This window comes from Amblyomma maculatum, chromosome 1, assembly GCF_055883805.1.
Source record: "Amblyomma maculatum isolate TAMU_Amacu chromosome 1, ASM5588380v1, whole genome shotgun sequence".
NCBI lineage: Eukaryota > Metazoa > Arthropoda > Arachnida > Ixodida > Ixodidae > Amblyomma > Amblyomma maculatum.
This window is the reverse complement of record NC_139344.1, coordinates 480629828-480644387: the sequence shown is the minus strand read 5'-3', so window position 1 is coordinate 480644387 and position 14560 is coordinate 480629828. Positions and strand designations below refer to the sequence as shown.

General features: G+C 44.8%; 1 protein-coding gene across 6 annotated transcripts in view; it reads left to right on the top strand.

The window, feature by feature from the left end:
- Window positions 1-14560, top strand: part of spg (dedicator of cytokinesis spg) — a 430105-nt gene that overhangs the window by 4038 nt on the left and 411507 nt on the right. For 5 of the 6 annotated variants that reach the window (XM_084607299.1, XM_084607317.1, XM_084607309.1 and 2 more), the window contains exon 3: window positions 12215-12301. The exons of the other annotated variant lie outside the window; for it this stretch is intronic. In XM_084607299.1, the coding sequence (XP_084463425.1) occupies window positions 12215-12301 (87 nt within the window). The remainder of the gene's footprint in view (window positions 1-12214; window positions 12302-14560) is intronic. 6 annotated transcript variants of the gene reach the window in all.

Here is a 14560-nt window from a genome sequence, read left to right as displayed (position 1 = left end):
GCGAGTTTAAATGCCTTAACAGGTATTGGCTAATGAGCTTTTGGTAAGCATAGCGCTCACTAACGATACACCGTAACAGAATCTCTTCTTTATGGGTCTTTGCAGTGAAAAAGATGCTAAGAGTCTTTTCTTTGCACTTACTCATAGAATTTGCCAACTGTTCCAATTCCAAGTTCCTGCAGAGGGCGACAGCTCGTGATTTCACTTTATTCGGCTTGAGGCTCGTAAGGGTGAAGTTCTGTTCCACCGCACGGCGGGTCTTTTCATCGTAGATTCCGGGCGGCACCACGACGAACCCTCCTTCCTTGTCAGATTGTAGTAACCACAGATGTCTTTCCTTGAAAAAAGTGACGACGGTGTTGATTCCAGACCGGTCGCTTGGGGATTTCTTCGATACCGTTCTTGATAGAGCATCCACTTCATCCAGCAAGCAGCGCTCACGGTTCTCCGGGGACACTTTCCCAGCAATACGCCTATTCAGTGCAAGGTGCTCGTGTGCCCTAATTGCCGATTCGAGGCTGAACTTCGGTCCTTTTTCAAGAACGTTGTTGACTTCATCCGTAATCTGAACATGCCCCAGCACCTTCACGGCTGCGCTTGTGGGTTTCTTGCCAGGGGCCTTAGGAGTGTGGTTCAAGATGTGGCGCCACCGGAACTCTACAGCCTGAGCTGCAAGTAGTTTATATTCCCGAAATTTCTTCTCGGCAACCCAATCAGGATGTTGGTTGTAACATGCTACATGCAATCCGTCGTAGAAGAGTCGAACTTGCCTCCACAATTCCGAACAAAGAATTCTGCATATCCTTTTTACGTGGCCAAAAGGCGGCCGGACTGCACCGAAGAGGATGTTGAAGTCGCAGGGCACCAATCCCTTCTTCATGCAGAACCTGATGTACCTGGCCCGGCAGTTAGACCATGTGATATTGTTGACGAGGGCATCCAGTTGTGCCATAGGAGAAGAAACACATAACGAAGGGCCCACTGTATAAGAAAGGTAATCAAGCAGAACTTTTTGCTGGGCTAGTTGGTTCATTGTGACTTGAGTGAAACAGCGCTAAAGAAGCCCGAAGGCAAAGCGAAGAAGGGACAGGAAAGAGCGCTGACTGACCCTGTTATGTTTTTATCGCTTTTTGGCTCTTTACCGCCATGTGACGTTGACGGCATCTGATTATCTTTTCCACTGCCTTCCTTTATATTGTACGAGTTTCGTTCAATAAAATTCAGTTGTCAGTCAGCGCTCTTTCCTGTCCCTTCTTCGCTTCACCTTCGGGCTTCTTTCGCGCTGTTTCACTCAAGTCACAATGAACCAACTAGACCAGCAAAAAGTTCTGCTTGACTGACCCTGTTAAGATGACCATAAGGTCATAAGGTCATCTTGTTGGAAACAAAGTGCTCATCTCACTATAGATTGCTGCAGGAAAGAAAATGGAAGGACATGTTACTTGATATATTGCACTTGCTAGTGTTGGCACTGGCTGTATATGGACATTTTTTGTTTTTTTTTGTATTCTAACATTTGTATTATTGATGATCGGCTTTTACTAAATGATGTGTCTTCTCCTTTTGACAACTCGAGGAGAAATTGATTAATAGAGAATAACTTTAAGAAATCGTTGACAGTGACATTAACTAAGAAGAAACAGCGCTTGCATTTATAGTGTGGCAATGTGTAACACACATTTGAAAGCATTTACTAATTCAGATAGCTTGGTGTGGTATTCTTTGCTATCCTGAAGCAGCATATATAAGCTTTTATACATATAGCCTTCTTTTACACTCTATATGTGCGAAATAATGGCAAAGAATAGGCAACCTAAGAAGGACTGTAAAAGCTGTAATTAATGAATGAAAACTAACACATTATAAATCTTCGGTGAGGCGGCCAGCGGTGGAAGTGGCGCTTCACTTTCTCCATTCTGCTCTAAACAGCATTTCGTGCTCCATCTGGCCCCAAAGCTTAATTTTGCTCCATAATTGCTCTAAACCGGCTGCCCTGGTGTTTTGCCATCAAATTTAGCAGAGAATGGTTTTTCTGCACAGTGGGGCATTACTGCCTAAAAAAAAATGCAGTCCAGCGCAGTTAGATTAAAAGAAGGGCGATGGCATGATTGCGTGTGCTATAGGGACTGTCGTAGTCAAAATGATGGCGGCGCTCCGGCGGCAGACGTGTAATGCATCTCAGACTGGGCCTAATAAATTTTGCATAAACTAGAAAAGCATGGAGCATAATAAACGTTTGGTCACAAGTAAATTTAAAATGAACGACAAGCGATTAGATGTAGTGAATTCCAGTAATATGCGTTGTGGGGCTAGTTGGTTCATACTTAGATAGGTTTTATGCGCACAAAAAGACGACACAAAAAGACAAGGGAGACAGGACGGAGCGCAACTTTCAACTGTTTTATTCCGGAAATGTACACGACATTTATACCAAACAAATTATCATTGCATAATCATCAGTGCCACGTGCGAGCCCAGGAAAAGCACAAAGGAGGGCACAGGTCATTCACCTCTTATCTAATTTATCTAAAAAGACAAATTCTTTATCATACATTGTCACAGATGGTGCACTTATACATGCACTTCCGCTTTTTCTAATATGGTAGGCCTCAGCCAATTCTCGCGCAAGCGTGTCAGTGCTCCTGCACAAGATGCCGGTGCCTTGTAGCGTTGCATTACACAGTTTTCCTGCTTTCTGTTTTTGGTCATTATCTTTTCCACACTCACTGATGTGCGCCGGCAGGTGCAAACCGGTACCGTTCCTCAAAGACAAATTGTGCTCCCTTAACCGGTCATTAACACATCGGCCCGACTGCCCAATGTACACCTTCCCACACTTCAACGGAATCCTGTACACCACCCCTTTTTTACACTTCACAAACTTATTAACATGTTTGATTTTGCAGTCTGAGTTACGGTTACCATCTTGCAAAACCAGACGACAAGAAGAGAGTTTCCTTGGGGCCGAAAAAACCACGGGTACCTTAAACTTGTTAGCCGCGCGTTTGAGGTTATGAGCCACTTTATGCTGATATGGAATGACTACCGGTTTCACTTTCCTCTGTGCAACTGCAATCGTTGTCTGGTTCTTATTCCTTTCTTGTTTAATCTTCTTGAGAAGAGCTTCAGCCACTGAACTCACTATTATCTGGGGAAAGCCTGCCTGTTTCAGCTTCGCGATCTGATCGTGAATGCTTTCCTGCGCCATGTGACAACAGGACTTCCTTAGGGATGACTCAAGGCACATCAAAGCGATAGCACGTTTAATCGTTTTTGATTGCTTGGAATCAAAAGGTAACAGTTTCTTTTGTGCACGCGGTTGGTACTTCTAGCAAAAGCATCCGTCCTTAAGGGTTATATTCAAGTCTAAAAATTGCAAACGGCTGTCATTGGCGAGTTCACAAGTAAAATTCAATCCTTTAGAGAGTCGTCTAAAATTAGAAAGAACGTCCTCCACGATTTGTGGATAGGTTAAAGGTGAGTGTTTCTTCAAAACAATGAAAAAATCGTCTAGATATCTAAAAATCTTTAGAGTGCTACCGTTTTCAAGCGCCTCGGCCAATGATCTGTCCACGCCTGCTAGAAAAATGTTGCAAAGCACAGGTGCCACGCACGACCCGATACAGATCCCATTTCTTTGTACATAATCATACCCTTTAAAAGAAACAGTGGTGGAACTAAGGTAATACTCCAGGAGTACAAGGAAGTTGTCAACCGACATACCAGCGCTGTTTTGAAAAGACACCACTCCGTTCATTTCTATGCACAACCTGACGACATCCAACAGCTCGCTCTGCGCAATAGAATAGAACAGGTCAACAACATCTACAGAAAAGATGTGTCCTGCAGAGTTTGTTTCGTGCAAGAATTCAACAACCTCAAGACTATTCTTAATGGCAAACGGATCGTCTACTACCAGTCTGTTAAGTTCCTTCAGCAGGAACCGGCTAAGTAGGTTCTGCCAGGCACCCCTTTCGCTAACTATGCACCTAAACGGAACACTTTCTTTGTGGGTTTTGGCAGTGAAAAAAACTTGCAAGCTATTACATTTGGTATTCTGAATACTACTGGCTAACTTCTGTAGACCGAGGTTCTTGCATAACACAATGGCTCGGCTTTTTACCTTTGCTGGTTTTAGTTCTGTCTTCTCAAAATTCCTGTTGATGGCCTCCGAGGCTTTCTTGTTGTACGTTCCCGACGGCATGGCGACAAAGCCCCCTTCCTTATCCGCCTGAACGAGTAGCAGGTCGTTGTCCTTAAAGAAGCGCACAATTCTTATTGTTGGCGTCTTGACGCGGGGCCCCCTAGAAGGCACGGTCCTGATGAGAGAGTCGACTCCCTCCAGAAGAATTCGTCTGTTCAAGGATTGGCTTCGTTTACTTTGCTTTTCCCGAGACAACGAGCATATCGCCGCCAGTAAGCTTCAATCTCTGATGAAGCTAGCCGCCCAGTCGACGGAATTTTTGTGGAGGCAAACTCTCGCAGTGATAACCAAGGGAAGTAAAGAAAGCAAAGATGACAGTTCCGCTCTTCAGGTTCTTGACGACATCCACATTCCGGAGGACATCGCTAGCGTCCTCAGGGAGGGACCAAAGTACAGCTTTGAGCCGGAAGTTAAAGGCCATGAGCTCCTGGCACTGACGAGAAGAATTTCCCACAAGGCCGACCCGGAGGACAAGGAAAGGTGTCTTCTGGAGGGAGTCGACTCCCTCATCAGGACCGTGCCTTCTAGGGGGCCCCGCGTCAAGACGCCAATAAGAAAAATTCTGCGCTTCTTTAAGGACAACGACCTGCTACTCGTTCAGGCGGATAAGGAAGGGGGCTTTGTCGCCATGCCGTCGGGAACGTACAACAAGAAAGCCTCGGAGGCCATCAACAGGAATTTTGAGAAGACAGAACTAAAACCAGCAAAGGTAAAAAGCCGAGCCATTGTGTTATGCAAGAACCTCGGTCTACAGAAGTTAGCCAGTAGTATTCAGAATACCAAATGTAATAGCTTGTAAGTTTTTTTCACTGCCAAAACCCACAAAGAAAGTGTTCCGTTTAGGTGCATAGTTAGCGAAAGGGGTGCCTGGCAGAACCTACTTAGCCGGTTCCTGCTGAAGGAACTTAACAGACTGGTAGTAGACGATCCGTTTGCCATTAAGAATAGTCTTGAGGTTGTTGAATTCTTGCACGAAACAAACTCTGCAGGACACATCTTTTCTGTAGATGTTGTTGACCTGTTCTATTCTATTGCGCAAAGCGAGCTGTTGGATGCCGTCAGGTTGTGCATAGAAATGAACGGAGTGGTGTCTTTTCAAAACAGCGCTGGTATGTCGGTTGACAACTTCCTTGTACTCCTGGAGTATTACCTTAGTTCCACCACTGTTTCTTTTAAAGGGTATGATTATGTACAAAGAAATGGGATCTGTATCGGGTCGTGCGTGGCACCTGTGCTTTGCAACATTTTTCTAGCAGGCGTGGACAGATCATTGGCCGAGGCGCTTGAAAACGGTAGCACTCTAAAGATTTTTAGATATGTAGACGATTTTTTCATTGTTTTGAAGAAACACTCACCTTTAACCTATCCACAAATCGTGGAGGACGTTCTTTCTAATTTTAGACGACTCTCTAAAGGATTGAATTTTACTTGTGAACTCGCCAATGACAGCCGTTTGCAATTTTTAGACTTGAATATAACCCTTAAGGACGGATGCTTTTGCTAGAAGTACCAACCGCGTGCACAAAAGAAACTGTTACCTTTTGATTCCAAGCAATCAAAAACGATTAAACGTGCTATCGCTTTGATGTGCCTTGAGTCATCCCTAAGGAAGTCCTGTTGTCACATGGCGCAGGAAAGCATTCACGATCAGATCGCGAAGCTGAAACAGGCAAGCTTTCCCCAGATAATAGTGAGTTCAGTGGCTGAAGCTCTTCTCAAGAAGATTAAACAAGAAAGGAATAAGAACCAGACAACAATTGCAGTTGCACAGAGGAAAGTGAAACCGGTAGTCATTCCATATCAGCATAAAGTGGCTCATAACCTCAAACGCGCGGCTAACAAGTTTAAGGTGCCCGTGGTTTTTTTGGCCCCAAGGAAACTCTCTTCTTTGTGTCGTCTGGTTTTGCAAGATGGTAACCGTAACTCAGACTGCAAAATCAAACATGTTAATAAGTTTGTGAAGTGTGAAAAAGGGGGGGTGTACAGGATTCCGTTGAAGTGTGGGAAGGTGTACATTGGGCAGTCGGGCCGATGTGTTAATGACCGGTTAAGGGAGCACAATTTGTCTTTGAGGAACGGTACCGGTTTGCACCTGCCGGCGCACATCAGTGAGTGTGGAAAAGATAATGACCAAAAACAGAAAGCAGGAAAACTGTGTAATGCAACGCTACAAGGCACCGGCATCTTGTGCAGGAGCACTGACACGCTTGCGCGAGAATTGGCTGAGGCCTACCATATTAGAAAAAGCGGAAGTGCATGTATAAGCGCACCATCTGTGACAATGTATGATAAAGAATTTGTCTTTTTAGATAAATTAGATAAGAGGTGAATGACCTGTGCCCTCCTTCGTGCTTTTCCTGGGCTCGCACGTGGCACTGATGATTATGCAATGATAATTTGTTTGGTATAAATGTCGTGTACATTTCCGGAATAAAACAGTTGAAAGTTGCGCTCCGTTCTGTCTCCCTTGTCTTTTTGTGTCGTCTTTTTGTGCGCATAAAACCTATCTAAAGATATAGTGAAGTATGAAAAATGCTCTATGCTACGTCATGTAGCACCTTCTCCCAGTTGATCGTCGGTAGTCTGAGACTCAAGGCCAGCATGCTGCTAGGAATCTTGTCTGACTATAACTAATTGCACGAGTTGTTCTAATGGCTCTGTTGTGAAAGGAAGCATATGGAGACGTTTCCATTGACCCTCTTTCTTAATAACGAGAAATGAAGCCGTTGTCAGGTGTAAGCAAACTGGAAGCATTATGGGGACAAAATTGCGAAGGTCACAGGAAATGTTTTCAAAAGTGTTGGAGCCATAGAGGGCGTATTTCCTACGGGCTGAAATTAAGGTGGCCCGAGCCACTAACTTCATCGCTCAAGCAAGAACATGAGGAGAACCTGACAGTAGGCTTTGTAGTAAAATGTCTGGAGGGGGAACAGGCTACCGTTTTGTTGTCTATCGTCCCTGAAGGCACTACTGACCAGCACCTAGAAATTCATGAGCACAGGCATAGGATCAAAAATGACATAAACAAAGTAGAGAGTAGAAATGTGCTGCTCATTGATGTGAACTGTAAACCAGTGGCGATGGATGAGCACATCAAAGTGGTGGTTTGAATCTGTGAAGTCAAAATAGTCAGAAACATTTAGTCAAACTTGGATGTTGAGTTATGAAGTGTAGAAGCAGGTGTTTGTTTTGCTACTTGTCTGTTGAAAAATTGTTGCCTATGTCAGTTGTGTTATTTTAAGCATCTGTGCATGTTTGACTGTTTGCCTTGTCTTGTCAGAGATACATGCGTAGTGAGCAAAGCATAAAATGTGGCATAAAGGTTAATCAAATTGGACTTTTTGTATGCAAGTAAGAGAACATTGCAACAAATAGATGTGCTTGACCCTAGAAACATGGCCGAAAACATAAATGAAGTGCTCTATAGGGAGCTTGCATGAAGCGATGCATGTTGGGTAATCCGCCAGGATGTTGTCGCTGGCAGCAAACGACGTAGCACGACACTACCACACAGCCTCGTCTACGTGATCGCGTAGTGCACGCAGAAGATGCTGGCGCGATCGGACAGGCCGACTGCGGGTTCTTCACGATTCCAAGACGTCTGCACGAGGGCGAGAAGGCAAGGGATTCCTGTAGCGACGCCGTCGTGAATGGCTCGCACGGGCCAACACACGTGAAATAGACACCAATCCGGGCAAGTATCAAACTACTTGACAGAACTAGAAATCATGAATGTCGACTATGTCGACGGGTGGCCAGGTTCAGACGCATAGTGCAGTCAGTCGTTCTCGCGTAGCTTGAACAGGCTCGTGTCGCATGCTTGCATTTCATCATAGCGCGTCCGATTTTTCAGGCGGAGCGTCGATGCGTACGTTCCTCAGGAATCTGCCGACAATTGCATGCATGAAAAGCCGGGTATTTGCTCGGTGGACCGTTGAAAACGACAAGGCGCTTGCTCAATTCAGTCTGGCTGCCCTGCCTGCCGTCTGCTGCCATCGACAACATCATGGCGGATTACCCAGCATGCATCACTTCATGCAAGCTCCCTCTACTTCTTGTTTCACTGCTTGAAAGCTGCTTTAAAATGGCTTCATTACTGTTCTTTGAGCTGCTTCAAAATGTGCCAGCATGATTCCACCCATGGAACACATGTTAGTTGTGAGGCCACCTGATTTACCTTTCTTGCAGGACAAAGATAAATTGAGTATGTGCGGAAAAATGCTATCAGTTATGATTGCTGCATTTGCAACTTTTTGCTCTCAGAGCCATGTCATGTATTATCTTTGAGTTCGCTTTAGCACTGGGGAACTTGTAATTCGCTTTTCATGTTTCACAAAATTGTGCAAAAGTCTGTTTATAGCTCGCCCACTTCTGCAGGTGTAACATGCTGATGCAATTCTTTGGCCATTGAGGTTTTTCTCGGTGGTATTAGAATTTTCTGTGTTTCCATGCACAGTTCAGATGTGGGATGAACTTGGCAGCGTTTTGTGATGGCTACCACTTCCACAGTTTGCAGTGCAAGTGCCTAGTTATATGTTTGATTTTATTTTGATTGTTTGATGTAAGCACTGCTGCAGTGTCTCAAACCTGACACGGAAGTATTTATAAAGATGCACTGATATATGCAAAGGTCTAGTACATTGTTAATAAAAACTGCGCAGACAGGAAGACATAGGACAAGATAAAGGGAACTACAGGACAAGTGCTGACTCACAACTCAGGATGAGGCTTTAATCCAAGGCCCAGACAAAAACAAATGTGATGAAAACGAAGCTTTAGCGTGAAACATCTCTGGGTTCATCTGCTAATCAAAAAGTCAGTGAAAAAAGAAACCTCTTTGCTTGAAAGAGCAAGAGAAGTCTTGCTGGCGCATTTGATGTCCTTTAAAATAAAATATACTTCTACCACTTCTCTCAACCTTTTTGTGTATCGATATAAAATTTTAACATGATCAAATAGGAGAGTACACTTCTCCTTGTTCATTGCCTCACAAGATTGGCAATTGGAGACCAGAAAAGTTTTGTCCTTGCCACTTTCCAGTTGTTTCGGTGTTCCTGTAGCTTCTTGTTGATACACCGCCCTGTCTGTCCTATATAACAGAGTCCACAAGTAAGCGGAAACCTGTACACAACACTAGTCTTGCAGCTGACAAACGGGTCTCTATGCCTAACGCCACATCCCTGCTTCCTAGATTCTTGTTCTCTTTGAATAGCAGGGCAGATCCTCTTTAAGAGCGGTGCGGTCAATGCAACATCTACACAATATCTCTTGCCAACATTCTTGGGGCCCTGCGAAATCTTATGCACATATGGTACCACCACAACTTTCCTCTTCTTTTCAACCATACTAGGCAGGGATTGCTGCCTGGTCGTTCTTTTTAGGCTATTCAGTAGACGAGAACAGGCCTCATTAATAATGGAACCGGCCTTTGCAATTCTTGCCTGTTGCCATTCAAAACTGTTGCCCATGTCGTGGTAGCAAGACTTCTTTAACTCATTGAGAAGCATGTGTTGATCATCCCATTTTTTACTGATTTGGAATGTCCCGAACTAGAACTCAGTAAGGGTTTTAGCGATCTCAGGTTGTAATCCCAACAAACATGATTCTGCCCCAACCGAATTAACAAATCCAAAAACTGCAACTGATCATCCACTGGTACAACAGTAAATTCCAGCCCAGATCCACACTCAGTAAAAACTTCAATGATGTCTCTCATTCGTTGATGGAATCCTTCAGGATCTGCGAATACTAGAAAGTCATCCACATACCTGAAGGTGGAGCGATGGAGGCCCCTTAGGTACTCCTGCAGGTCTCTCCACGTACATTAAGATGTCACTGAGGACTGGTGCAACACTCGATCCAATGCAGACTCCGGCCTTTTGCGTGTATAACTTGACCTTCCAGCCTATGATGGTGGACTGCAGGTAGAACCTCAAAATTTCTGTGAAACTTTCAACACTTGCTCCAGAGTCATCAATGAAGTCACGTTCATTATTGTCCTCAGTGATGCACAATCGAACACGCTTAAGCAGGCAGTCATTGGGGAGGCTGTAATATAAATCCTTGACATCCATGCTGAAGCCAACACACTTGCTTGGGTTGTGTTAGTGCTCTTTTAGGAAACTAACAAGGGCTTCAGAGTGAGTTGTGTAGCCTTAGGGGTCTGAAAAAGGCAATGAAGAAAGGTGCTTCTGCAAATACTTGGAGACCAGGTGCTGCCAAGTACTCTTCTCGGACACAATGGCTCGGAACGGAAAATCTCGTTTATGGGTTTTTGCCGAGAAGAATACTTCACGTAACCTTTCAAGCCCAAGATCACTAAGTAGAGCCACAGCTCTCTCTTTTACCATGGTCGCTTTCATGGGATACTGTTTAAAATTCTCAACAGCAGCCTCCGCTCTTTCTTCAAACTGAGAGAAAATAGTGAAATACCCTTCTTTATCAGAGAGAATAACTCTCGGGTCTTTTGAGGCCATTCATTGACAATATACTTAATAGGGCACGGTTTCCCCTTTATTTCTTCTGTTGTGTGCTCTAACACTTCCAAGTACTCATGGATGCACCTCGATTTGTCAGAATCTTGAACTCTATTCGCAATACAGCTTGACATGGCCAGCTGTTCAGCTTCATCAACCCTATGCTCAAAAGCATGCTTTGGAGGTATCTCTTCATCGGCGAAATTCAATACCTTGCCTTGTTGATCTTCGTTCATCTTCTTTTTGCGTGGTAGCTGAGGTAGAACCACCTTCCAAAGAAATTCCCTCAGTTGTTCACTCGGGGCACTCCACTCTCTGTACTGGCGACCCGTACACTGTTTGCTATAGGCGCACACATACCGGCTTCTATTGGGCGAACAGGAGCAAGAGCAACGAGCAGCCACAGCAGCGCACGAGAGCACTGGGGACGCACATTCTCATCTCCCCAGCGGAACGTGCAGCATAGCGAGGGAGAGCATGTGACGTCAGGCGTCATGTGATCGAACTTTTCCCACGCTCGCGTTCATGCTGCTCAGAGACCAGCGTAGCGAGCGGGAGCGCGTGACGTCAGGCGTCATGTGATCAGACTTTTCCCGCGCTCGGGTTGCCCATATCCCATCCCGACGTCAAAAAGGTCACGGGACTTTCTTTGTTCTCTTTGTACTCCGCTGCTGGCAACGAGCACCGAGGACTGCTCCTGGCTGCTCTCGGGACCCGAAGCGCGCCTCCTCTGCCAATAGAACACAACGCTACTGTTCCTGTTCGACCGCTGGTAGGCACCGAAAGTCGCGAGAGCAATTTTAGTGCAGCTAAAAGTGCTCCTGTTCGACCAATGGAAACCGGTATCAGACACGAGACGTAGACAATACTTGAAGATCGAGGTACGTCCGTGAGTGCCTTACTGATCTCAGGCAGTCGACTGTACAAGGGCAAGTGTAATTCATCCTATTTCCTGTGTGCAAAATTCAGCAGTGCTTTGAAAAATGTTATAGTCATTGCATTGCACTTACAATGATTGCTACTTTGTGCCTGAGCCTTAGTGCTGCGAGACCTATGAGCACTTGTGGTTTTCTTTATTGCCCCCTTTCATCGCTGCAGGGAGAGCAAGATGTGTACAAGGTGGACAGGATTAATTTGGAATCCTGCTATATTAGCTTTCTCTTTCGGCGGGTGTGTTCAGTTTGTATTGATAGCTTTGATGGCTTTGCCATTGCTTTTGTAGCTTGAAAAAAATGGCAGTTGGAAACAATGTGCCGTGACCTAATTACAACATCGATCTAAATCAGTAGTGTAATGTTTGGCTGTGCAGAGGTGCCTTGCACCCCATAGTAAAATTTTCTATTAACAAAGGCAGATGAGAGCAGTATACTGGCGCTTGTGATCTTCACCTGCTGCCAGCTTAGGCAACAAGGAGGGCCTCAAATACCTCATGATTTTTTTGGTATGGAGGCACTTGTTTTGGCAGTCATGATTTCACCTCAAACCATGACAGAGGTAGCCATGCCCATTTGAGCCAGAAGAGTCTCTTGTGCAGTGGTGGTCCCGTTTGCGGGCGATGTCACCAAGCATGGCCTGCCTCTCTTGCTCGGCCAGACGGTGCACATCCTGGAGCAGTGTGGAGGTGAGTGCGGTGCCATTATTAGTTACCCCTTTTTCAGCATATGCTACCAAGGCTACAGGAGGCAGAGTTATGGTGGTACTACCCATGTACAGGGTCTTGAATAATTGAGGCCCGGGTTTTCAAAAAATCCTGTGTGAAATCTACTGCACTATTCGAGCTGAAATAATGTTCACAAAGTAGCAAAATATGGTCTACGTTATTTGATAAGTGATTCAACATCGGTACTTGCACAGGTTTTCCGGAGTCGAAAAACTGCGCTCGGCGGCGTACACAATTTTCGCAGAAAAAAAATAGAAAAGTTGCTCTGACATGGTGCGCCATCTGTCAAGCAGTTAGGCAAGCGTGCCAACGGTCGAGATGATGCTTGCCTCGCTGCTCAACAGATGGCGCATCATGTCAAAGCACCTTTTTGACTCTCTTTTGCGAAAATTGTGCACGCCGCCGAGAGCAGTTTTTCGTCGATTCCGGAAAATGTAGGGAAGTGCTGATTTTTAATCACTTATCGGATAACGTAGACCATACTTTGCTACTTTGTGAACGTTATTTCAGCTCGAATAGTGCAGTAGATTTCGCATAGGATTTTTTTAAAACCTGGGCCTCAAGTATTCAAGACCCTGTAGTTGTGGCATATGTGGCCTCAGTTACGATCTCGGTTTCAGTTCAAACTATGTGGGAAATTATAGTTTTTGAGCCATCGGCGATGCAGAGAGGAATTTCTCTAGATTACTTAAGGCTCAAGTGAAAGTAAATTCAACGTTAGGGAATATCACATGCTGTGTAAGTTGCTAAAACAACTGCATTACGAAAACGTACAGAAAACAGCGGGTAGACAAAGCAGAAGCAGCCGACATACTCTTCGGGAGATTCCCGAAAGATGGCTCAGCCATCCGGTTTGCTCGGCGTACTGTACCTATTTGAAATTGCACCATACTTACGTTTACACGCTTGTGTTGTAGTACAATTGGGATATAATGATAGCGTGAAAATTTTCATAATGGTATAATATTCCAGAGCACGGTCTGCAATGTTTATAAAGGGGCTTTATTCTTCTGTGCAATGAGCTGATGTGTTCCAGTAGTGAATAGGATTTTGCGTGTTGGTTAGACATCGTAACTTAAAAATCATAGCGCAGAAAAAAAGACTGGGACGACGAGACAGGACAAGCACTTGTCCTGTCTCGTTGTCGTCCTCGTCTTGTTTCCTGCGCTATGCTTTTTGAGTTACGGTGTGTTTCAGCTCTGTAGCTTTGGCTGCATAGTCAAAAAACGTCCAAGATGCAGTAACATCTTGGTAGCCAAGGATGTTTCACAGCACTGGAAAATATTCATTGCTTAGCTGTGGAATTTATGAAAGCCTGCCACATAAATCATGTAAAAGGAGTGTGTAGCTCCAGTTCCTCTTGTATAATGCCATTCTCAAGCCTTTTTGGTGCAGGATTGCATTCTAGGCATCCTACGAGATGTATGTCACCCGCTCTAGCATTCACGGTGTAGGCTATGTCTGTGATAGCGCAGCGTTGATGATTGACCCTCTGAGCCACTATGTTTACCGCTGCTGGTTAACATAAAGAATTAACACCAAGAATTTACCATTAAGTCTTGAAGTTGGGCTTCTTAGTTCTTGCTCAGCTCATGTGGTGTCCTGTTTTTCTGTGAATTTCAATTATGTTGAATCGTTTACCACCTATTCTGGGTGTGTGTTACAATACCATTATACGACATTTTTGAATAGAATAACTGATTGATGAAGAAGCCATGTGATGAGCTTATGGGTGAAGTCCGAAGGTTAGATACCGTTTTTACTCGATTCTAAGCACCCCTCTTTTTTTTTACGATTGTGATGCCGAAAGGGAGGGTCGAAAAATCTTAAACATCCCCTCACCTTCCTCTTGTTTTTGCGGCAATATCTTGGTGAAACAGGTGCAATTTCTTAAACAAACTTGGCAAACTTCAATAAATGCAATAACAGTCCTTCTTAACTTCACGCTGGGGCAGCTCTTTTCAAAGTTATTCCGATATCTGTTACGGCTGCCTAACAGCTGACAAAGCAGCTTGGGCCCACGATGCCTGTGAAATCTGCCGAGTTCCACCGAATGGCTGCCAATTTTGGGTCCACATGAAAACACGCTACGCTGATAGAGTTATTGGAGTCTCTTTTAGTGGGCTTTTGGTGTCCTATGCCGTCAGCTGTCATATATTGTCGGAACCATGGTGAATAGAAAGGCGGCTCCTCGCAGTTCCAGCACGTCGACAGATGGCG